This window comes from Heterodontus francisci, chromosome 3 (genome assembly GCF_036365525.1).
Source record: "Heterodontus francisci isolate sHetFra1 chromosome 3, sHetFra1.hap1, whole genome shotgun sequence".
In the NCBI taxonomy this organism is placed as follows: domain Eukaryota; kingdom Metazoa; phylum Chordata; class Chondrichthyes; order Heterodontiformes; family Heterodontidae; genus Heterodontus; species Heterodontus francisci.
The window spans coordinates 33,291,032-33,316,229 of record NC_090373.1 but is presented as its reverse complement, the minus strand read 5'-3'; the positions used below and the strand labels follow the sequence as shown (position 1 = coordinate 33,316,229).

General features: G+C 48.2%; 1 protein-coding gene across 1 annotated transcript in view; it reads left to right on the top strand.

Moving 5' to 3' along the window:
- kcnq5a (potassium voltage-gated channel, KQT-like subfamily, member 5a) overlaps positions 1 to 25,198 on the top strand; it is a 138,691-nt gene that overhangs the window by 97,189 nt on the left and 16,304 nt on the right. The window contains 3 exon segments of the mRNA XM_068028417.1: positions 2,872 to 3,095; positions 3,687 to 3,792; positions 4,486 to 4,617. Coding sequence (XP_067884518.1) covers positions 2,872 to 3,095; positions 3,687 to 3,792; positions 4,486 to 4,617 — 462 coding nt within the window.

Here is a 25,198-nt window from a genome sequence, read left to right as displayed (position 1 = left end):
CCTGTCCCCTCCTTTTCTCTGGTTCTCCCTGTTCCCTCCTTTTCTCTCGTTCTCCCTGTTCCATCCTTTTCTCTGGTTCTCCCTGTTCCCTCCTTTTCTCTGGTTCCTGTTCCCTCCTTTTTTCTGTTTCTCCCTGTTCCCTCCTTTTTCTCTGGTTCTCCCTGTTCCATCCTTTTCTCTGGTTCTCCCTGTTCCATCCTTTTTCTCTGGTTCTCCCTGTTCCATCCTTTTCTCTGGCTCTCCCTGTTCCCTCCTTTTTCTCTGGTTCTCCCTGTTCCCTCCTTTTTTCTGTTTCTCCCTGTTCCATCCTTTTCTCTGGTTCTTCCTGTTCCCTCCTTTTTCTCTGGTTCTCCCTGTTCCATCCTTTTCTCTGGTTCTCCCTGTTCCATCCTTTTCTCTGGTTCTCTCTGTTCCCTCCTTTTTTCTGTTTCTCCCTGTTCCCTCCTTTTCTCTGGTTCTCCCTGTTCCCTCCTTTTTCTCTGGTTCTCCCTGTTCCCTCCTTCTCTCTGGTTCTCCTCGTTCCCTCCTTTTCTCTGGTTCTCCCTGTTCTCTCCTTTTTTCTGTTTCTCCCTGTTCCCTCCTTTTCTCTGGTTCTCCCTGTCCCCTCCTTTTTCTCTGGTTCTCCCTGTTCCCTCCTTCTCTTTGGTTCTCCTCATTCCCTCCTTTTCTCTGGTTCTCCCTGTTCCCTCCTTTTCTCTGGTTCTCCCTGTTCCCTCCTTTTTCTCTGGTTCTCCCTGTTTCCTCCTTCTCTCTGGTTCCCCTCGTTCCCTCCTTTTCTCTGGTTCTCCCTGTTCCCTCCTTTTCTCTGGATCTCCCTGTTCTCTCCTTTTTCTCTGGATCTCCCTGTTCCCTCCTTTTTCTCTGGTTCTCACTGTTCCCTCCTTTTCTCTGGTTCGCTCTGTTCCCTCCTTTTTCTCTGGTTCTCTCTGTTTCCTCCTTTTTCTCTGGTTCTCTCTGTTCCCTCCTTTTTCTCTGGTTCTCCCTGTTCTCTCCTTATTCTCTGGTTCACCCTGTTCCCTCCTTTTTCTCTGGTTCTCCCTGTTCCATCCTTTTCTCTGGTTCTCCCTGTTCCCTCCTTTTCTCTGGTTCCTGTTCCCTCCTTTTTTCTGTTTCTCCCCATTCCCACCTTTTCTCTGGTTCTCCCTGTTCCATCCTTTTCTCTGGTTTTCCCTGTTCCCTCCTTTTCTCTGGTTCCTGTTCCCTCCTTTTTTCTGTTTCTCCCCGTTCCCTCCTTTTCTCTGGTTCCCCCCGTTCCATCCTTTTCTCTTGTTCTCCCCATTCCCTCCTTTTCTCTGGTTCTCCCTGTTCCCTCCTTTTCTCTGGTTCTCCCTGTTCCCTCCTTTTCTCTGGTTCTCCCTGTTCCCTCCTTTTCTCTGGTTCCTGTTCCCTCCTTTTTTCTGTTTCTCCCTGTTCCCTCCTTTTTCTCTGGTTCTCCCTGTTCCATCCTTTTCTCTGGCTCTCCCTGTTCCCTCCTTTTTCTCTGGTTCTCCCTGTTCCCTCCTTTTTTCTGTTTCTCCCTGTTCCATCCTTTTCCCTGGTTCTTCCTGTTCCCTCCTTTTTCTCTGGTTCTCCCTGTTCCATCCTTTTCTCTGGTTCTCCCTGTTCCATCCTTTTCTCTGGTTCTCTCTGTTCCCTCCTTTTTTCTGTTTCTCCCTGTTCCATCCTTTACTCTGGTTCTTCCTGTTCCCTCCTTTTTTCTGTTTCTCCCTGTTCCCTCCTTTTCTCTGGTTCTCCCTGTTCCCTCCTTTTTCTCTGGTTCTCCCTGTTCCCTCCTTCTCTCTGGTTCTCCTCGTTCCCTCCTTTTCTCTGGTTCTCCCTGTTCCCTCCTTTTTTCTGTTTCTCCCTGTTCCATCCTTTTCTCTGGTTCTTCGTGTTCCCTCCTTTTTTCTGTTTCTCCCTGTTCCCTCCTTTTCTCTGGTTCTCCCTGTTCCCTCCTTTTTCTCTGGTTCTCCCTGTTCCCTCCTTCTCTTTGGTTCTCCTCGTTCCCTCCTTTTCTCTGGTTCTCCCTGTTCCCTCCTTTTCTCTGGTTCTCCCTGTTCCCTCCTTTTCTCTGCTTCTCCCTGTTCCATCCTTTTCTCTTGTTCTCCCCATTCCCTCCTTTTCTCTGGTCCTGTTCCATCCTTTTCTCTGGTCCTGTTCCCTCCTTTTTTCTGTTTCTCCCCGTTCCCACCTTTTCTCTGGTTCTCCCTGTTCCATCCTTTTCTCTGGTTCTCCCTGTTCCCTCCTTTTCTCTGGTTCCTGTTCCCTCCTTTTTTCTGTTTCTCCCCGTTCCATCCTTTTCTCTTGTTCTCCCCATTCCCTCCTTTTCTCTGGTTCTCCCTGTTCCCTCCTTTTCTCTGGTTCTCCCTGTCCCCTCCTTTTCTCTGGTTCTCCCTGTTCCCTCCTTTTCTCTCGTTCTCCCTGTTCCATCCTTTTCTCTGGTTCTCCCTGTTCCCTCCTTTTCTCTGGTTCCTGTTCCCTCCTTTTTTCTGTTTCTCCCTGTTCCCTCCTTTTTCTCTGGTTCTCCCTGTTCCATCCTTTTCTCTGGTTCTCCCTGTTCCATCCTTTTTCTCTGGTTCTCCCTGTTCCATCCTTTTCTCTGGCTCTCCCTGTTCCCTCCTTTTTCTCTGGTTCTCCCTGTTCCCTCCTTTTTCTCTGGTTCTCTCTGTTCCCATCCCTTACTCTGAGTCTCTATTCCCTCATTTGCTCTGTCTCTACTCTCTTTTTATGTCTCTATCATGAGAAATTTAGCCTGAGTTTTGAACAGGGTTAAATAGGGAAGGGTTGAATTGCCAGCAGTGAGTGCCCATGACTCAGAGATTAATGTGAGATTGAAGTGATTTGTGAGTTTCAAGTATTGAATTCATATTCTGTCTCTTTTTTTCTGTTTAGCCACAAATTAAGTTTAAAGGAGCGTGTCCGAATGACCAGTCCCAGGGGTCAAGGTATAAAGGGCAGACAGGCCTCGCTAGCAGCAGACCACCTGTCACCTGGCAATGACCTAACCACAGACGGTAGTCCCACCAAAGTGCCGAAGAGCTGGAGCTTCAACGATCGGACTCGATTCCGACCATCGCTCCGTCATAAGGGCTGTCAGTCGCGGAGAGACTTGGACGGTGAGAGAGAGACACTCCAGGGCCCAGGGCCTGTGCCCGTCCAGACCTTCCCAACTCAGGTCACAAACATCACTGGCAAGCTAGCTTTGTCACAGGAGAGATCTCTGAGACACTCCGTTAGTTCATTGACCATTGGTGGGGTGCAGTCGGGGGTGGGGGGCGGGGTGGCAATGGCAATGGTGGAGGGAGTGTTGTGGGTGGGGTGGATTGTGGTAAGGAGATGGGGAGAGGTCCCAGTAAACTCATGAGAAGTGGGGGTGGGCTGAGCATGTTGGGGAAAGTGAAAGGAATGTCCACGATTTAGTTGTCATCAGTTGCCACATTCCTGAGACACCTCCATAACCCAGGCCTGGATGTTTGAAGGTGACCCCTGTGACCCGGGAAAGCTGACCCTGTGACTACCTTTCGAGGGGACATCCCATTTACATTGAACTGTAAAGGATGAAATTCTGCTAGCGATAGGTCTGTCTTTGATTATTGAGTTAGAAAAGGGAGAAATCAAACATTTCCAATCAGAGAAACTCAAGTCTGATTCACTCTTTCTAGACTTTACAGCAACAAATAAACAAACTTTTTGTTCAATTCTCACAGATGCTGCTCTGGGTACAGATGAAGGTTTTGATGCGAGAGGAGGTCATTGTGAGTTCTCGATGGGGGAACTCACACCTGTGCTCAAAACTGTGATCAGGGCTATCAGGTGAAGTGTTGCAGGAGACTCCTTTACTCTTTCTAATGAGCAGTGTGCTAGGATTGAGAGCTGCTTGGGAAGCTGCTGGGATTCTGAAGGCATTGGATAATGTGGACCATGACAAGATGTTTCACGTTGTCCAGACAGTAGAACCTGAGAACACGGCCTAAGCTTGAAGGGGGGATGTTCAAAACAAATCTGGGGAAACAATATCTCTGTGACCAATTGGTCAATCAGTGGATGGAGCAGAATTTTTGTTCGCCTGTGGAGGCAGGACTAGAGGCAGGCAGATCCACACTTTCCCACGATAGGCTGGCATGACAGTTTCCTGCCATGGTCCTTCCTCCACGCCATTTTCATTCAGGCAGGACCGGAGGTTGGGGTTGTGCAGGTGACGGGTAAGTGGCGGGTAGCCCATTGGGCCAATCAAAGGGCCTATTAAGGAATTTTCCACTCAGCATGCGAGCCCCCCGTTGACACTGAAACAAGACGAAGAGATGAAGACGTCCTCCAGGCGGTATATTCAAGACTAAAATCAATAGATTGTTGATCTCTGAGGGAAGCAAGTGAGCAGACATGAAAGAGGAGTTGAGGTAGAAGATCAGCTATGATTGTATTGAATTGAAGAGCAGCCTTGAGGGGCTGAATGGCCTACTCCTGCTCCTAATCCTTATGTTATGCAATTCCTCTGGTGTACTCCAGGATTGTGAAGTTTCACGTTGCCAAGAGAAAGTTCAAAGAGACTCTACGACCATATGATGTGAAGGATGTGATTGAGCAATACTCAGCTGGACATTTGGACATGCTCTCTAGGATCAAGAGTCTGCAGTCACGGTGAGTGTGGACACTGGGACATGCTCGGGATGATCAGGAACCATCAGTCAGGGTGAGTGTGGACACTGGGACATGCTCGGGATGATCAGGAACCAGGAGTCACAGTGAGTGTGGACACTGGGACATGTTCGGGATGATCAGGAACCAGGAGTCACAGTGAGTGTGGACACTGGGACATGCTCGGGATGATCAGGAACCATCAGTCAGGGTGAGTGTGGACACTGGGACATGCTCGGGATGATCAGGAACCATCAGTCAGGGTGAGTGTGGACACTGGCACATGCTCGGGATGATCAGGAACCAGGAGTCACAGTGAGTGTGGACACTGGGACATGTTCGGGATGATCAGGAACCAGGAGTCACAGTGAGTGTGGACACTGGGACATGTTCGGGATGATCAGGAACCAGCAGTCACAGTGAGTGTGGACACTGACATGCTCGGGATGATCAGGAACCAGCAGTCACAGTGAGTGTGGACACTGACATGCTCGGGATGATCAGGAACCAGGAGTCAAGGTGAGTGTGGACACTGGGACATGCTCGGGATGATCAGGAACCAGCTGTCACAGTGAGTGTGGACACTGGGAAATGTTCGGGATGATCAGGAACCAGCTGTCACAGTGAGTGTGGACACTGACATGCTCGGGATGATCAGGAACCAGGAGTCAAGGTGAGTGTGGACACTGGACATGCTCGGGATGATCAGGAACCAGCAGTCACAGTGAGTGTGGACACTGGGACATGCTCGGGATGATCAGGAACCAGCAGTCACAGTGAGTGTGGACACTGGGAAATGTTCGGGATGATCAGGAACCAGGAGTCAAGGTGAGTGTGGACACTGGACATGCTCGGGATGATCAGGAACCAACAGTCACAGTCAGTGTGGACACTGGGACATGCTCGGGATGATCAGGAACCAGGAGTCACAGTGAGTGTGGACACTGACATGCTCGGGATGATCAGGAACCAGCAGTCACAGTGAGTGTGGACACTGGGACATGCTCGGGATGATCAGGAACCAGGAGTCACAGTGAGTGTGGACACTGGGACATGCTCGGGATGATCAGGAACCAGGAGTCACAGTGAGTGTGGACACTGACATGCTCGGGATGATCAGGAACCAGGAGTCACAGTGAGTGTGGACACTGGGAAATGTTCGGGATGATCAGGAACCAGCAGTCACAGTGAGTGTGGACACTGGGAAATGTTCGGGATGATCAGGAACCAGGAGTCACAGTGAGTGTGGACACTGGGAAATGTTCGGGATGATCAGGAACCAGGAGTCATGGTGAGTGTGGACACTGGGAAATGTTCGGGATGATCAGGAACCAGGAGTCATGGTGAGTGTGGACACTGGGAAATGTTCGGGATGATCAGGAACCAGGAGTCACAGTGAGTGTGGACACTGGGACATGTTCGGGATGATCAGGAACCAGCTGTCACAGTGAGTGTGGACACTGGGACATGCTCAGGATGATCAGGAACCAGCTGTCACAGTGAGTGTGGACACTGGGACATGCTCAGGATGATCAGGAACCAGGAGTCATGGTGAGTGTGGACACTGGGAAATGTTCGGGATAATCAGGAACCAGGAGTCATGGTGAGTGTGGACACTGGGAAATGTTCGGGATGATCAGGAACCAGGAGTCATGGTGAGTGTGGACACTGGGAAATGTTCGGGATGATCAGGAACCAGGAGTCACAGTGAGTGTGGACACTGGGACATGTTCAGGATGATCAGGAACCAGCAGTCACAGTGAGTGTGGACACTGGGACATGCTCAGGATGATCAGGAACCAGCAGTCACAGTGAGTGTGGACACTGGGACGTGCTCGGGATGATCAGGAACCAGCTGTCACAGTGAGTGTGGACACTGGGACATGCTCAGGATGATCAGGAACCAGCAGTCACAGTGAGTGTGGACACTGGGACGTGCTCGGGATGATCAGGAACCAGCAGTCAAGGTGAGTGTGGACACTGGACATGCTCAGGATGATCAGGAACCAGCTGTCACAGTGAGTGTGGACACTGGGACATGCTCGGGATGATCAGGAACCAGGAGTCATGGTGAGTGTGGACACTGGAAAATGTTCGGGATGATCAGGAACCAGGAGTCATGGTGAGTGTGGACACTGGGAAATGTTCAGGATGATCAGGAACCAGGAGTCACAGTGAGTGTGGACACTGACATGCTCGGGATGATCAGGAACCAGGAGTCATGGTGAGTGTGGACACTGGGACATGCTCGGGATGATCAGGAACCAGCAGTCACAGTCAGTGTGGACACTGGGACATGCTCAGGATGATCAGGAACCAGCAGTCACGGTGAGTGTGGACATTGGGACATGCTCAGGATGATCAGGAACCAGCTGTCAAGGTGAGTGTGGACACTGGGACATGCTCGGGATGATCAGGAACCAGCAGTCAAGGTGAGTGTGGACACTGGGACATGCTCGGGATGATCAGGAACCAGCTGTCAAGGTGAGTGTGGACACTGGGACATGCTCGGGATGATCAGGAACCAGCAGTCAAGGTGAGTGTGGACACTGGGACATGCTCGGGATGATCAGGAACCAGCTGTCAAGGTGAGTGTGGACACTGGGACATGCTCGGGATGATCAGGAACCAGCAGTCACAGTGAGTGTGGACACTGGGACATGCTCAGGATGATCAGGAACCAGCTGTCAAGGTGTGTGTGGACACTGGGACATGCTCGGGATGATCAGGAACCAGCAGTCAAGGTGAGTGTGGACACTGGGAGATGCTCGGGATGATCAGGAACCAGCAGTCACAGTGAGTGTGGACACTGGGACATGCTCAGGATGATCAGGAACCAGCAGTCACAGTGAGTGTGGACACTGGGACATGCTCGGGATGATCAGGAACCAGCTGTCAAGGTGAGTGTGGACACTGGGACATGCTCGGGATGATCAGGAACCAGCAGTCAAGGTGAGTGTGGACACTGGGACATGCTCAGGATGATCAGGAACCAGCTGTCAAGGTGAGTGTGGACACTGGGAGATGCTCGGGATGATCAGGAACCAGGAGTCACAGTGAGTGTGGACACTGGGACATGCTCAGGATGATCAGGAACCAGGAGTCACAGTGAGTGTGGACACTGGGAAATGTTCGGGATGATCAGGAACCAGGAGTCATGGTGAGTGTGGACACTGGGAAATGTTCGGGATGATCAGGAACCAGGAGTCACAGTGAGTGTGGACACTGGGACATGTTCGGGATGATCAGGAACCAGCAGTCACAGTGAGTGTGGACACTGGGAAATGTTCGGGATGATCAGGAACCGGCAGTCACAGTGAGTGTGGACACTGACATGCTCGGGATGATCAGGAACCAGGAGTCATGGTGAGTGTGGACACTGGGAAATGTTCGGGATGATCAGGAACCAGGAGTCATGGTGAGTGTGGACACTGGGACATGCTCGGGATGATCAGGAACCAGCTGTCACAGTGAGTGTGGACACTGACATGCTCGGGATGATCAGGAACCAGGAGTCATGGTGAGTGTGGACACTGGGACATGCTCGGGATGATCAGGAACCAGCTGTCACAGTGAGTGTGGACACTGACATGCTCGGGATGATCAGGAACCAGGAGTCATGGTGAGTGTGGACACTGGGACATGCTCGGGATGATCAGGAACCAGGAGTCATGGTGAGTGTGGACACTGGGAAATGCTCGGGATGATCAGGAACCAGCAGTCAAGGTGAGTGTGGACACTGGGACATGTTCGGGATGATCAGGAACCAGCAGTCACAGTGAGTGTGGACACTGGGACATGTTCGGGATGATCAGGAACCAGGAGTCATGGTGAGTGTGGACACTGGGAAATGCTCGGGATGATCAGGAACCAGCAGTCACAGTGAGTGTGGACACTGGGAAATGTTCGGGATGATCAGGAACCAGCAGTCAAGGTGAGTGTGGACACTGGGACATGCTCGGGATGATCAGGAACCAGCTGTCACAGTGAGTGTGGACACTTGGACGTGCTCGGGATGATCAGGAACCAGCTGTCAAGGTGAGTGTGGACACTGGGACATGTTCGGGATGATCAGGAACCAGCAGTCACAGTGAGTGTGGACACTGGGACATGTTCGGGATGATCAGGAACCAGGAGTCATGGTGAGTGTGGACACTGGGAAATGCTCGGGATGATCAGGAACCAGCAGTCACAGTGAGTGTGGACACTGGGAAATGTTCGGGATGATCAGGAACCAGCAGTCAAGGTGAGTGTGGACACTGGGACATGCTCGGGATGATCAGGAACCAGCTGTCACAGTGAGTGTGGACACTTGGACGTGCTCGGGATGATCAGGAACCAGCAGTCAAGGTGAGTGTGGACACTGGGACATGCTCAGGATGATCAGGAACCAGCAGTCAAGGTGAGTGTGGACACTGGGACATGCTCGGGATGATCAGGAACCAGGAGTCACAGTGAGTGTGGACACTGGGACATGCTCAGGATGATCAGGAACCAGCAGTCGAGGTGAGTGTGGACACTGGGACATGCTCGGGATGATCAGGAACCAGGAGTCACAGTGAGTGTGGACACTGGGAAATGTTCGGGATGATCAGGAACCAGGAGTCATGGTGAGTGTGGACACTGGGAAATGTTCGGGATGATCAGGAACCAGGAGTCATGGTGAGTGTGGACACTGGGAAATGTTCGGGATGATCAGGAACCAGGAGTCATGGTGAGTGTGGACACTGGGAAATGTTCGGGATGATCAGGAACCAGGAGTCACAGTGAGTGTGGACACTGGGACATGTTCGGGATGATCAGGAACCAGCTGTCACAGTGAGTGTGGACACTGGGACATGTTCGGGATGATCAGGAACCAGCTGTCACAGTGAGTGTGGACACTGGGAAATGTTCGGGATGATCAGGAACCGGCAGTCACAGTGAGTGTGGACACTGACATGCTCGGGATGATCAGGAACCAGGAGTCATGGTGAGTGTGGACACTGGGACATGCTCGGGATGATCAGGAACCAGCTGTCACAGTGAGTGTGGACACTGGGACATGTTCGGGATGATCAGGAACCAGGAGTCACAGTGAGTGTGGACACTGGGACATGTTCGGGATGATCAGGAACCAGCTGTCACAGTGAGTGTGGACACTGGGAAATGTTCGGGATGATCAGGAACCGGCAGTCACAGTGAGTGTGGACACTGACATGCTCGGGATGATCAGGAACCAGGAGTCATGGTGAGTGTGGACACTGGGACATGTTCGGGATGATCAGGAACCAGGAGTCATGGTGAGTGTGGACACTGGGACATGTTCGGGATGATCAGGAACCAGGAGTCATGGTGAGTGTGGACACTGGGACATGCTCGGGATGATCAGGAACCAGCAGTCACAGTGAGTGTGGACACTGGGAAATGTTCGGGATGATCAGGAACCAGCAGTCAAGGTGAGTGTGGACACTGGGACATGCTCGGGATGATCAGGAACCAGGAGTCATGGTGAGTGTGGACACTGGACATGCTCGGGATGATCAGGAACCAGCAGTCACAGTGAGTGTGGACACTGGGACATGCTCGGGATGATCAGGAACCAGCAGTCAAGGTGAGTGTGGACACTGGGACATGCTCGGGATGATCAGGAACCAGCAGTCAAGGTGAGTGTGGACACTGGGACATGCTCGGGATGATCAGGAACCAGCTGTCACAGTGAGTGTGGACACTTGGACGTGCTCGGGATGATCAGGAACCAGCTGTCACAGTGAGTGTGGACACTTGGACGTGGTCGGGATGATCAGGAACCAGCAGTCACAGTGAGTGTGGACACTGGGACATGTTCGGGATGATCAGGAACCAGCTGTCACAGTGAGTGTGGACACTGACATGTTCGGGATGATCAGGAACCAGCTGTCACAGTGAGTGTGGACACTGGGACATGCTCGGGATGATCAGGAACCAGCTGTCACAGTGAGTGTGGACACTTGGACGTGCTCGGGATGATCAGGAACCAGCAGTCAAGGTGAGTGTAGACACTGGGAAATGTTCGGGATGATCAGGAACCAGGAGTCACAGTGAGTGTAGACACTGGGACATGCTCGGGATGATCAGGAACCAGCTGTCACAGTGAGTGTGGACACTGGGACGTGCTCGGGATGATCAGGAACCAGCAGTCACAGTGAGTGTGGACACTGGGACATGCTCAGGATTATCAGGAACCAGCAGTCACAGTGAGTGTGGACACTGGGACATGCTCAGGATGATCAGGAACCAGCAGTCAAGGTGAGTGTGGACACTGGGACATGCTCGGGATGATCAGGAACCAGCTGTCACAGTGAGTGTGGACACTGGGACATCCTCGGGATGATCAGGAACCAGCAGTCAAGGTGAGTGTGGACACTGGGACATGTTCGGGATGATCAGGAACCAGCTGTCACAGTGAGTGTGGACACTGGGAAATGTTCGGGATGATCAGGAACCGGCAGTCACAGTGAGTGTGGACACTGACATGCTCGGGATGATCAGGAACCAGGAGTCATGGTGAGTGTGGACACTGGGACATGCTCGGGATGATCAGGAACCAGCTGTCACAGTGAGTGTGGACACTGGGACATGTTCGGGATGATCAGGAACCAGGAGTCACAGTGAGTGTGGACACTGGGACATGTTCGGGATGATCAGGAACCAGCTGTCACAGTGAGTGTGGACACTGGGAAATGTTCGGGATGATCAGGAACCGGCAGTCACAGTGAGTGTGGACACTGACATGCTCGGGATGATCAGGAACCAGGAGTCATGGTGAGTGTGGACACTGGGACATGCTCGGGATGATCAGGAACCAGCTGTCACAGTGAGTGTGGACACTGGGACATGTTCGGGATGATCAGGAACCAGGAGTCACAGTGAGTGTGGACACTGGGACATGTTCGGGATGATCAGGAACCAGCTGTCACAGTGAGTGTGGACACTGGGAAATGTTCGGGATGATCAGGAACCGGCAGTCACAGTGAGTGTGGACACTGACATGCTCGGGATGATCAGGAACCAGGAGTCATGGTGAGTGTGGACACTGGGACATGTTCGGGATGATCAGGAACCAGGAGTCATGGTGAGTGTGGACACTGGGACATGCTCGGGATGATCAGGAACCAGCAGTCACAGTGAGTGTGGACACTGGGAAATGTTCGGGATGATCAGGAACCAGCAGTCAAGGTGAGTGTGGACACTGGGACATGCTCGGGATGATCAGGAACCAGGAGTCATGGTGAGTGTGGACACTGGACATGCTCGGGATGATCAGGAACCAGCAGTCACAGTGAGTGTGGACACTGGGACATGCTCGGGATGATCAGGAACCAGCAGTCAAGGTGAGTGTGGACACTGGGACATGCTCGGGATGATCAGGAACCAGCAGTCAAGGTGAGTGTGGACACTGGGACATGCTCGGGATGATCAGGAACCAGCTGTCACAGTGAGTGTGGACACTTGGACGTGCTCGGGATGATCAGGAACCAGCTGTCACAGTGAGTGTGGACACTTGGACGTGCTCGGGATGATCAGGAACCAGCAGTCACAGTGAGTGTGGACACTGGGACATGTTCGGGATGATCAGGAACCAGCTGTCACAGTGAGTGTGGACACTGACATGTTCGGGATGATCAGGAACCAGGAGTCATGGTGAGTGTGGACACTGGGACATGCTCAGGATGATCAGGAACCAGCAGTCACAGTGAGTGTGGACACTGGGACATGCTCAGGATGATCAGGAACCAGCAGTCAAGGTGAGTGTAGACACTGGGAAATGCTCAGGATGATCAGGAACCAGCAGTCACAGTGAGTGTGGACACTGGGACATGCTCAGGATGATCAGGAACCAGCTGTCACAGTGAGTGTGGACACTTGGACGTGCTCGGGATGATCAGGAACCAGCAGTCAAGGTGAGTGTAGACACTGGGAAATGTTCGGGATGATCAGGAACCAGGAGTCACAGTGAGTGTAGACACTGGGACATGCTCGGGATGATCAGGAACCAGCTGTCACAGTGAGTGTGGACACTGGGACGTGCTCGGGATGATCAGGAACCAGCAGTCACAGTGAGTGTGGACACTGGGACATGCTCAGGATGATCAGGAACCAGCAGTCACAGTGAGTGTGGACACTGGGACATGCTCAGGATGATCAGGAACCAGCAGTCAAGGTGAGTGTGGACACTGGGACATGCTCGGGATGATCAGGAACCAGCTGTCACAGTGAGTGTGGACACTGGGACATCCTCGGGATGATCAGGAACCAGCAGTCAAGGTGAGTGTGGACACTGGGACATGCTCGGGATGATCAGGAACCTGCTGTCAATGTGAGTGTGGACACTGCGACGTGCTCTCGGGATGATCAGTTGAATGCACGTTTGAAGAGAGGGGTTTCATGACGCTCTGAGATCAGTACTGAAAAGAGTAGGAGTTTTTCCATTGAGTTGAGCTCCAGTTAAACTGGGCTGGGACCAGTGTCCTTGCAAATTGAATAACCAGTGCTTTACATTAAAAAGGGTTGGGCGCATGCATGTGAGGGGAAATTTTAAACCAAAAGGGAAAAGTCAAGGCCATAGAGCAGTCTTGCAATTTGGGCAACAATATGCAGGTTGTGACAGGAAGGGACAGAGGGCGGGATTTTTAAAACCCGCTGGGAGTAGAAATAGGTGGAAGTCGGTGTGCGTGCGATTTGAAGATTGTGTTCTTGGAGATCGGCAGCAGGTCTTGCCTCTTCCGGAAAACAAAGCTACTTTTAAAGGGACGTCAGAAGTGGGGGAACAGCAACTCTGAACACCTCCAATTGTTGAGCTAATTGTGGAGCTCATTAACAGACTTGTTAGCCGTAGTTTGGGAATTTCAATGGAACTGAATGGGAGAACACCATATCTGGACATTGCAAGGTGTAGAAGAAATGAACAATGCAGAGGGCATGAGGGCTATGGGAAGGGCTGATTAAAATAATGTAGAGTCACAAAAAAAAAGCTCGGCTGCTTCAAAGGTGCAACAGAGTGGCCATTGCTGCAACTGTAAGACTTGCTTTTCTCAGTGGTGAGTAGCAGGAAAGAGGAGTGGGATGTGAGGCCGCTGGCATCACTTGGGCTGCTGGGGTTGGCAGGGCAAGGCCTGGTGAATGCATAAAGCCCAGCTGAGGGAGATCAGTGGGAACAGTCTACTCTGACATTGGACAGAGCAGCCAGGATAAGCTGCGACAGATACAACCTCCTGGACAGCAGGAGGCCAGAGCAGCACAGCAGGGGGCTGCAAGGAGAGGACGGCACTATCCAAGCCATTGGGTCTATCGCCCAAGAGTCAGCTACCTGCAAACGACAGAGCACTAGTGCCATAGGAGGCTGGGTCTATCCAGGCAGATGGTCTCAGTCCTGTGTGCTCTGATCCACAATGACCTGAGGCCTCACCACCCCCATGGCAGTTCCCTGCCTGCAGCTGTCAAGGTTTCCGTTGCCCTAAATTTCTATTCAAACAGGTCATTCCAGGGATCAGCTGTGGATGTGGAGCTAGGTGGCATCTCACAGCAGCTCATTAGGCCATCAGGCAAGTCACGGATGCCCTTTTCAGGAGGGCAGGAGACTACAAACTTCGACACAGATGGGCCTGTGCAGGCACAGAGGGCACTGGGTTCAGCCTCCATTGCTGGATTCCCCCAGATGCAGGGGCATCACTGCTTTGCCCATGTGGCCATCAAGGCACCCAGTGACTGGCCAGTGAGATCCATCAACAGGAAGGGCTACCACTCCATCAATGTCCAATAGGTCTGCGACCACAGTGAGAGCTTCCTCTATGTGCATGCTCGCTTTCCTGGCAGCTGCCATTACTCCTACATCCTCCACCAGTCCAGACTGCCTCGGATCTTCACTCCATCCCACAAGTGCATGGATGGATCCAAGGGGACAAGGGATATCCCTTGAAGAGATGGCTCCTGACCCCTCTACGGGAGCCCCAGACAGAGGCACAGAAACAATACAATCAATGCCACCTGCTTAGCAGGCCAATCATTGAGCAAGCCATTGGGATTCTGAAGATGTGCTTCCAGTACCTGGATCGGTCGGGTGGCGCCCTCCAAAACGTTCCTGCAAGGGTCTCCGTTATTATGGTGGTCTGCTGCACTCTCATAACATGGCCCTCTGGAGAGGTGTGGAGCTTGAGGACAGTGAAGTTCTGGAAGGAGCAGGAGGTAAGAGAGGAGGAGGAAGAGGAGATGGAGGGGGATAACACTGAACAGAGGGGTGCCCCTGCTACACGACCAGGTGGCCTCCTCCTGCCATCTTCCTGGAAGAGGACCTCCCTCTTCTTCCTCACAGCCTCCAGCATTAGATCCAGGGAGGCATCAATGAAGCGAGGATCTGCCCTGCCCCTAATGCCAGGCCTCCAGCTCCCCTGTGACATCACGCTTCCCTCTGGTGCAGTGGAAGATTTTGGCATAGACTGCAGATCTCTCCCTCAGGACAACCAGCAGCCTCAGTGATGGCTGCCGTGGGGTGTCAACACGAACCCCATGCTTGATCTGACTCACCTCCATTCCCAGCCCCACTGGATCTAAGAGGATGGCAGACCCATCTCCATTCCAATTAAAGGCTTTCCCATTTGAAAATCTGAACCTAAATCAATTTCCCACCGGAGGAGGGTTTCTGACCGAAAACCAGACCCAGCTCTTGTTTCCTGCCTCCATAACAAAATCCAGCCCAGAGAGTTTAACAGTAATAGTACCTCAGCGAATAAGGTAAAATCAGGGGAAAATGGTCAAAAGTTTAAAATTAAAAATGCTTATTCTGAATGCATGAAGAATTGATAATAAAGGCAGACGATTTAATGGTAAAATAGAGATAAGTGGGTTTGATCTAATACCCATTACAATATTGTGGTTGCATGGTGACCAAGTTTGGAAATATTCCAGGGCACTTTATATTTTGAAAAGACAGACAAAATGGATAATAAAGCACAACATAAAGACAGTAATGTGGAAGGATGTTGGTACAGAAGTTCAAGAAGTAGAATCAGGATGGGTGGAGATAAGAAATAACAAGGGGCAGAAAACATTGGTGGGAGTGGTTCATTGGCCCCTACAGTAGCTATACAGTTGGATATGGTATTAATCAAGAAATAAAAGGAACTTGTAGCAAAGGTAATGCAATAATCATGGAGTACCTTAATCTTCAAATAGACTGGACAAAACAAATTGGTAGAAGTTGTTTGGAGAACGAGTTCGTGGAATGTTTCCTGCTTTTGCCCTGGAAAATTTAATTGACTTTGCTTCCAATATCCACCCCTTCGCTCACCGTCACATGGTCCATCTCCAACTCTTCCTTCCCCTTCCTTGACTCCTCTGTCTCCATTTCTGGGGATATGCTATCAACCAATATTCACTGTAAGCCCACTGACTCCCACAGGTCCTATTACCACTGCCTTTGGCTTTGCACCATGAAACGTTTTGTCATTTAATCTTTCCTGCACTACATCCTATCACAGACTTCCCTTTCATTCTTCTTCCACCCTCCCCCTTTCACTTGCTCAAAACCTATAACATTTCTAACTTTTGCCACCATCCGCAGTATTTTGTTTTTGTCGGCTATTTTAGATCTTGGCTGTGTAATAAGACAGGGTTATTTAGTAATTCCATGGTAAGGGATCCTTTGGGGAAGAGTGATCATAATACAATAGAATTTCAAATTGAGTTTGAGACTGTTGTACTTAAAACTAGAGTGTTAAACTTAAATAAAATCAATTAAAGAGGAGCGAGGGGTGAGTTGGCTAAGGTAGATTGAGAAATTAGATTAAAAGACATGACATTAGATAAATAATGGCGAACATTTAAAGAAATATTTTGTAATTCTCAATGATATACAGTGCTGCCACATCAAGTCATGAATGGTGGTGGATGATTAAATAACTAACTAGAGGAAGAGGCTTATGAGCATCCCCATCCTCAACAATGGAGGAGCCCAGCACATCAGTGCAAAAGAAAAGGCTGAAGCATTTGCAACCACCTTCAGCCTGAAATACCGAGTGGATGATACATCTTGGCCTCTTCCTGAACTCCCCAGCATCACTGATGCCAGTCTTCAGCCAATTCAATTCACTCTATGTGATATCAAGAAATGGCTGAAGGAATTGGATACAGCAGAGGCTATGGGCCTTGACAATATTTTCTTTCATTCTGTCATGAGATGTGGGCATCGCTGGCAAACCCAGCATTTGTTGTCCATCCTTAATTACCCTTGAAGGTGGTGGTGAGCCGCCTTCTTGCACCACTGAAGTCCATGTGGTGTAGGTACACCTACAGTGCTGTTAGGAAAGGGGTTTCAGGTTTTTGACACAGCAACAGTGAAGCAACAGCAGTATATTTCCAAGTCAGGATGACACGTGACTTCTAGTAAAACTTGCAGGTGGTGGTGTTCCCATGCATCTGCTGCCCTTGTCCTTCTAGGTGGTAGAGGTCACAGGTTTGGTAAGTGCTGTGGAAGGAGAGTTTGTGAGTTGCTACAGTGCATCTTGTAGATGGTATGCACTGCATCTACTGTGCGTCAGTGGTGAAGGGAGTGAATGTTGAAGGTAGTGGATGGGATGCCAATCAAGCAGGCTGCTTTGTCCTGGATGGTGTTGAGCTTCTTGAGTGTTGTTGGAGCTGCACCCATCCAGGCAAGTGGAGAGCATTTCATCACACTCCTGACTTCTGCCATGTAGATGGTGGATAGGCTTTGGAGAGTCAGGAGATGAAGTACTCGCCGCAGAACTCCCAGCCTCTGACCTGCTCTGGCAGCCACAGCATTTGTGTGGCTGGTCCAGTTAAGTCTCTGGTCAATGGTAACCTCCAGGATGTTGATAGTGGGGGATTCAGCGATGGTAATGTCATTGAATGTCATGGGGAGATGGTTGGATTCTCTCTTGTTAGACATGGTCATTGCCTGGCACTTGTGTGGTACAAATGTTACTTTCCACTTATTGGCCCAAACCTGAATATTGTCCAGATCTTGCTGCATCCTGACTAGACTGTTTCAGTATCTGAGGAGTTGCAAATGGTACTGAATCCTGTGCAATCCTGTGCTAATATCTCGGCTATAGTACTGAAGACTTGGACTCCAGGACTAGCTGCGCCCTCAGCCAAGCTGTCCCAATGCAGTTGCAACACTGCCATCTACCCAACAATGTGGAAATTACCCAGGTATGTCCTGTCCACAAAAAGCAGGAAACATCCAATCCAGCCAATTACTGCCCCATTAGTCTACTCTTGATCGTCAGCAAAGGAATGGAAGGTGTTGTCGACAGTGCTATCAAGCAGCACTTACTCAGAATAACCTACTCACCAATGTTCAGTTTTGGTTCTGCCAAGGGCACTCATTACACACTTACAAAAGCAAAATACTGCAGATGCTGGAAATCTGAAACAAAAACAGAAAATGCTGGAAATAATTAGCAGGTCAGGCAGCATCTGTGGAGAGAAAAATAAGTTAACATTTCAGGTCTGTGAATAGTTCTTATGAAAGGTCACACAGACCTGAAACGTTAACTTATTTTTCTCTCCACAGATGCTGCCTGACCTGCTGAGTATTTCCAGCATTTTCTGTTTTTGTGTCATTACAACCTTGGTCCAAACAAGGACAAAAGAGCTGAATTCCAGAGGTGAGTTACGAGTGACTGATCTTGACATCAAGGCAGTATTTGATTGAGTGTGGTATCAAGGAGCCCTAACAAAACTGGAGCCAATGGGAATCAGGGAAAAACTCACCACTGGGTGGAGTCATATCTAACCCAAAGGAAGATGGTAGTAGTTGTTGGAGGTCAATCATCTCAGCCCCAGGACATCACTGCAGGAGTTCCTCAGGGTATAGTCCTAGGCCCAACTATCTTCAGCTGCTTCATCAATGACCTTCCCTCCAACATAAAGTCAGAAGTGGGATGTCCACTGATGATTGCACAATGTTCAGCACCATTCACGAGTCCTCGGATACCTCAGATATGTTCACATGCAGCAAGACCTGGACAACAACCAGGCTTAGGCTGATAAGTTTGCACCGCACAAGTGCCAGGCAATGACCATCTCCAACAAGAGAGAATCTAACCATTGCTCCATGATGTTCAGCAGCATTACCATTGCTGAATTGCCCACCATCAATATCCTGACAAATAACTTAATGGGACCAGCCATATAAATACTGTGGCTACAAGAACAGGTCAGAGTCTGGGAATTCTGTGGTGAGTAACTCACTTCCTGACTCCCCAAAGCCTGTCCACCATCTACAAGGCAGAAGTCCGGAGTGTGATGGAATGCTCTCCACTTGCCTGGAAGGGTGCAGCTTCAACAACACTCAAGAAGCTCAGCACTGTAGTCAGGAGTCAATCTGTGAGGATTTAACCCCTTACTCACAATGGGATCGGACATGACAAAAGGTCAGTCGTGAATCTACTTAAAGATAAAGTCAGAACAAGTTTATTAAGTTTTATGCAAACTAAAGCAATAAACTAAGCAGTAATTTATAGTTTTATGCAGGTTATACTATCCATTATCAAGCCTGAATGGAAGAGCGCACATCTTCTCTTGCAGCTTTAGTCTTCAGTCTTCAAGCTTTTCTCTTTCTCTCTCTCTCACTCTCTCTCTCTCTCTCTCTCGCCTGTCTTTTTGTCTTCTTGTTTCTGGTTCTTCTCTGCCATGTAGACCTGACTGGGACGGTCTCCTTTTTCCGGATTCTTACCTAATTAACCCCTTCCCATACCCAATCATGTTTATCCCTCTGACTATCGTGCCCTGTGATTTTCTTGACCAATCAGGTATTTGTCCATGTGTCTGTTGCCAACCTTATATAATTACGTAATGCCCTTCGTATTCACTACTGTCTTATTTTCTCCTTATCTTAGGGTTTCTACCTTCCTGTTCTTTCTTATCTGCTTGAAAGAGGCCTGCTAGACAGTTCACAGCCAGTGTTCAAGGTCTTTTAGCTTCAGCTGCAGTGAGTTTGTTACAACTTTGATGTTGAAAGGATGTTTCCCCTTGTGGGAGAGACTAAAACTAGGGGACACAGTTTAAAAATTAAGGGTCTTCCATTTAAGACAGAGATGAAGAGAAATGTTTTCTCTCAGAGGGTCATGAGTCTGTGGAACACTCTTCCCCGGAGAGCAGTGAAAGCAGGGTCATTGAATGTTTTCAGGGCACAAGTAGAAGATTTTTGACAAATAAGTGAGTCAAAGGGTATCTATCGGGGGTAGGCAGGAAAGTGGAGTTGAGTCCACAAACAGATCAGGCATGATCTGATAGAATGGCAGAGAAGGCTTGAGGGGCCAAACAGCCTACTCCTGCTCCTAGTTTGTATGTTCATATTATTACGACCGACCACTCCAGACAAAGCTCCCAATCAAAATATACAATTCTGATTGTGGTTGGAGACACGCACTGATAATTCAATCCCGTCCCTCCACAGATTGCCTAACATATAATTTTAAACTTTCCAAATTAAAGAAAGACCCCAGCCAAATTGTACCATCTATTTATCCCCGAATGAGGCTAACCAAACCAGGTGTCTTTAAATCAACAAATTAACTGTTTAATTAGAAAAACTAAATTCTTAAACATTATGAAGATATAAGCAACATTTAAAATAGAGAAAGTTAGAGTCCTGGCAAATTTACAGCCCAATGTTGCTTGAGTCCTCACAGCTGTCCGATGGGGAAAAAAAGGTTCTTCCGCAGTAGAACAGTCCATATGTAATTCCAGCAGTACGTGATGCTTTCCTTTTTCCGTGATGGATTTCAACAATTAACAACTTGCAAACACTTTCAATAGAATCAATCTGACTTTAGAATTTATGAGGGATAAAAGATTGTCACAGTCTAACTTCCCTTCCTTCAGTTTAAATTACCAGACATCTCTGTTTTCGCTTGACTTTTTTGAATTTTGAGAGATAATAATAATTTAGGGCGGCACAGTGGTTAGCACTGCAGCCTCACAGCTCCAGCACCCTGGGTTCAATTCTGGGTACTGCCTGTGTGGAGTTTGCAAGTTCTCCCTGTGTCTGCATGGGTTTTCTCCGGGTGCTCCGGTTTCCTCCCACAAGCCAAAAGACTTGCAGGTTGGTAGGTAAATTGGCTGTCGTAAATTGCCCCTAGTAGGTAGGTGGTAGGGAAATATAGGGACAGGTGGGGATGTGGTAGGAATATGGGATTAGTGTAGGATTAGTATATATGGGTAATTGATGGTCGGCACAGACTCGGTGGGCCGAAGGGCCTGTTTCAGTGCTGTATCTCTAAACTAAAACTAAACTAAAACTAATTAAACAGACTAAAATCTGCTACCTTCAGTTTAAATGGTTGAGAGCTCTTTTTTCAGGTGCTAACACTAGCTGTCTGACTGTGTTCTGTTAGAACAGACTGTCTTCAACTAAAAAGCCAGTTCAAAATTGAATTGTAACAAATGGATCGCATGTGGCTCAGTCCAAGTGCTGTATCCTTGGTTTCGAGAATGCACCCTTTGAATCGCAGTCTCCGAATGGTTGTATCCAACGGCAACCATAAATGTATTTTCTCTAACTCCTGAATCTTGCTGGTTCTTAAAGCAGTACTGATCCTTTGCAAGCCTTAAAGGGAAACTGCATGTTCCCAAAAAAAAAACTACAGGACCATGACACCTCCACCCCAAGCAGAACGAAACGCCATTCCTGAAATGCGTTTCATTACAATAGGTAAAAAAAATATGAATTGAAAAAATGCTAACACATTTTTACCCATGCATTTACAGATATGCTTTTAAATGTTTAGACTACGTCAACAAGTTCCACCAAAACATTTTGGCTTTAAATTTTCAAAAGGTTGTTCCATTTAGCCCGTTTCAAATTTACAAGCACAGTCTTCCAATTGTTGTGTGTTTTCCTTCCAAGTGTCCCTATTGTCCATCACCTCAGCCAGGTGAGCTGCACAGCTAGGAGCACTGACCACTGCAAGTTTCTCGAGTACCTGTTAACCTATGTGGCATAACTTGACACTGGAAAACCCTGTCTGGTGTAACAGAAGCTGATTTTTTCTTATCCTGGGGTGTCAAAGGAATTTGACAGCTTTCCTCCAGCACATTTGTCTCTTTAAGACACATTGTGTTGCCCATCCTGTCCTTACAGTCCTTTAAATAAGGATTTGTGTAGGAGTCTGCCTTCTTTACCACAGTGACTTTTCTAGAGTCTATGCCAGTTTGAGCCGACCCACCAGTTTAGACATCAACACCATCTGCCAGTGGTCCTGACTAGGTTCATCTAAGCTGCCCTTCAGCATGCATTGTAACTCTGCTTCCACTTGGGCCTGTCTGTCTGGACCGAAGCGGCAAGGATGTTGTTTTAAAGGAATGGCTCCCCCTATACCCACATCATGTGTGGCTAAGGTTGTACATCCTGGTTTATCCCTACAAACTTTTTGAAACATTGTGAAAATCCTGGTTAGGACTTCATGATGTTTTGCCTTTAAGTGTAAAAGCCTATTGTTTAATTTTCCTAGCCATTCTGCATTCGCTAACTGGCTAGTTGGAGGTTCAAACTGAGAATTTCCTTGACCTACTTCTGCCTCACCCTCCCTATCCTTTTCCATCTCCACAGTCCCGATTACCTGACATACCTGTACTGGCTTATCCTCCTCCCTGCGGTAATATGGTTTGAGCAAATTAATGTGACACAACCGGTTCTTCATCCGGCGATCATGGTGTCCATCAAGTAATCTACCACTCTTTTGATCACTCTATATGGGCCACTGAACCGTGCTTTCACAGGTTCTCCCTGTGATGGGAGCAGCACTAATACCTCATCCCCTGGTTTTATGGTAGGTTGTGGTTTTCCCACCATTTGACAGGTATGGCATGCCCTACAAAATTGTCTTGCATCCTTTGGAAGCCCTGGCCAGTAATAATGTTTGCTTATGTGTGATTTGGTCTTCCAAATTCCCCTGTGTCCTGAAAAAGGAATGTCGTGTGCTAACCTTAATAATCCTTGTCGATATTTAGGTGGTACCACTTTCTGTTCAACAACTGTCCAGTCTTTGTCGGCAGGCCTATGAGGTGGTCTCCATTTCCTCCTCAAAACCCCGTTTGCCTTATAATAGCCTCCCGGAACTCCTTTCACTTCAGCTTCTGACAGAGGACTGTCTGTACTATTCGGTAGATCTCTGGATCAGCTTGCTGTGCTGCAGGGATAGACGATCTGTTAAACACCTCATTTGGATTATCTAAATCCCCAAATAAGGTTTCAGATACTTGGCTATTAATTTGTGGTGCCACTTTTACCTCCGACAATGGATCCTATTTAGCCATTGCTCAGGTAGCTACACACGCAGAAAATATTCCCGGAACTTGTTCCTGTAATTGCTCCGTTTCCTAAATTTCACATGGTTCCTCTGTAACTACTACAGGAGAAACTGATACTTTTGATCCAGCCAAATTGTTTCCTCGGAGTAGATAATTCCCTTTACTGGTAAACTGTGGACAACACCTACAATTACTATCCCAGATATTAAGTCACTCTCTCGGCATACTTTATACAAAGGTACAGGTATACACACCCCGCGAATTCCATTAACTAAAGCTTTATCGTTCAAGGCCCACTCTGGGGGAAACCTTATATCTTTCCCCAGCAAGAGTGTTTGGGTTGCTCCTGTGTCCCTGAGTATAATGATAGGTTTTCCTGCCTCACTTACAGGATACGGAGTTACTCTCCCCTTTAACAAAAAATCATTATAACTTTCAGGTATTTTATTCTTAACCTCTACACTCTTTTTAGTTTTAGTATCTGGTTTCACATTCACAGTTGTCATTAAAGCTATAGCCTGGTCTGCTATATTCTCAGTCAGAGTCTTTTCCACTGCACTAACTTTGCATACCCCAACAAGTCCTATGGGTTTACCTCGCAATTTCCAGCACTCTAAACGAAGATGATCTGTTTTGTTGCAATGATAACACTTTGGCTTGCAAACCTCACTTCTACCCACAGCACCTTCCTTTCTGACCAGAGGAGGTGATCCTGGGGCATTCCTAGCTGTTCCTTCTTGTCCCCGGCTGCTTGCCTTCCTTTCACTCTCCCACTTTCTATCCTTCTCGGGTTTATGGGGGTGATGGACAAAATAGGTTGGCTTATTCACAAGCTCAAAATCATCAGCAATCTCTGCTGCTTGCCTATCTTTCAAAACTTTCAGGTTATCTATATGAGTTCTCACTACTGAAGGGATAGAGTTTTTAAACTCTTCTAAGAGAATCAATTCTCGAAGTTTCTCATTCTATCTTTAATGCCATATCCAATGGTCAAAATTAATTTGCTTCACCCTCTCAAATTCTAAATATGTCTGTCCAGCCAATCTCCATAAGTTCCTAAACTTCTGACAGTGAGCTTCAGGGATTAACTCATACACAGCGAGAATAGCCTTTTTTGCCATCTTATAATCTGCAGAAACCTCTTCAGAAAGCATGACATAAGCTTCATGAGCTCTGCCTACCAGCCTGCCCTGCATGAGCAATGTCCAGCTTTCTTTCAGCCATTTCATCTGTTTGGCTGTTTTGTCAAAAGATATGAAAAATGCCTCTGCGTCCCTTTCCTCAAACTTAGGATAAGCCTGTATAAATTTAAACAACTTCTCACTGGGTCCTGATCTAAACTCAGATTCTTCCTGACCCGAGTTTTCCCTGGATTCAAGACTATCCCTTTGTCTTAGTTTCATCACTTTTAACTTAAGTTCTTTTTCTCTTTCACTTTCTCTCCGAAATGCTCTCTCTTCATTTCCTATTTTTCCAATTCAAGTTTTCTTAATTCTTTTTCCTGCTGAAACTCCAGTTTTTTCATTTCAATCTGAATCCTAGCCAATTCCACTGCATCACTCTTGGACCTACTGCCCTCTTGTCTCTCATATTCCTGTTCTTGTTCCTCATATTGCCCTTCATCTGTATCATCATAATTATCTTTTCTACTAATTCCAGATGTTTGGCTAGTATGTCAATTATCTCTGCTTTTTTGGCACCTGATTTCAATTCCAACCCCAATTTCGCTGCCAATTCTTTAAATTTGTTCTTAGTTAAAGTTATCAAGTCACTCAGGGAAACATTCTGCTTTCCCAAAAACTCTGCTACAGTCACAAATGCTATAACAATGGTATAGACTGTACCTTATTATACAAGAGACCGGGTTCTTTTAATTTCTTTGTAATGGGTGTTAGATTTAGATCCCAACAATCGAATTTCCAATTGATATGATCCCAGACTTGAGAGCAATTAATATGATGCCAAACGCAGGACCCCAATTTAAATATGTTATCTCAGAGATGAGCAATTACTATGATTCCAAATGCGAGCCCTCCAAATTAGTCTGATTCTGATCCCAGATGCGAGCCACCGAATTAAATATGATTCAACTGAAAGCAAGCCCCCAATTAAGATATGATTCAAATCCAGAAACCCAATTAATGTGGGATTCAAATCCTGAGCAAGCCCCAAATTAATATGTTATTCAAATCCCCGACAAGAAACCCAATAAATATGTTATGTCAGAACACTCCAGTCAAAGCCCCCAATCAAAATATACGATTCTGATTGTTGTGGGAGAAACGCACTG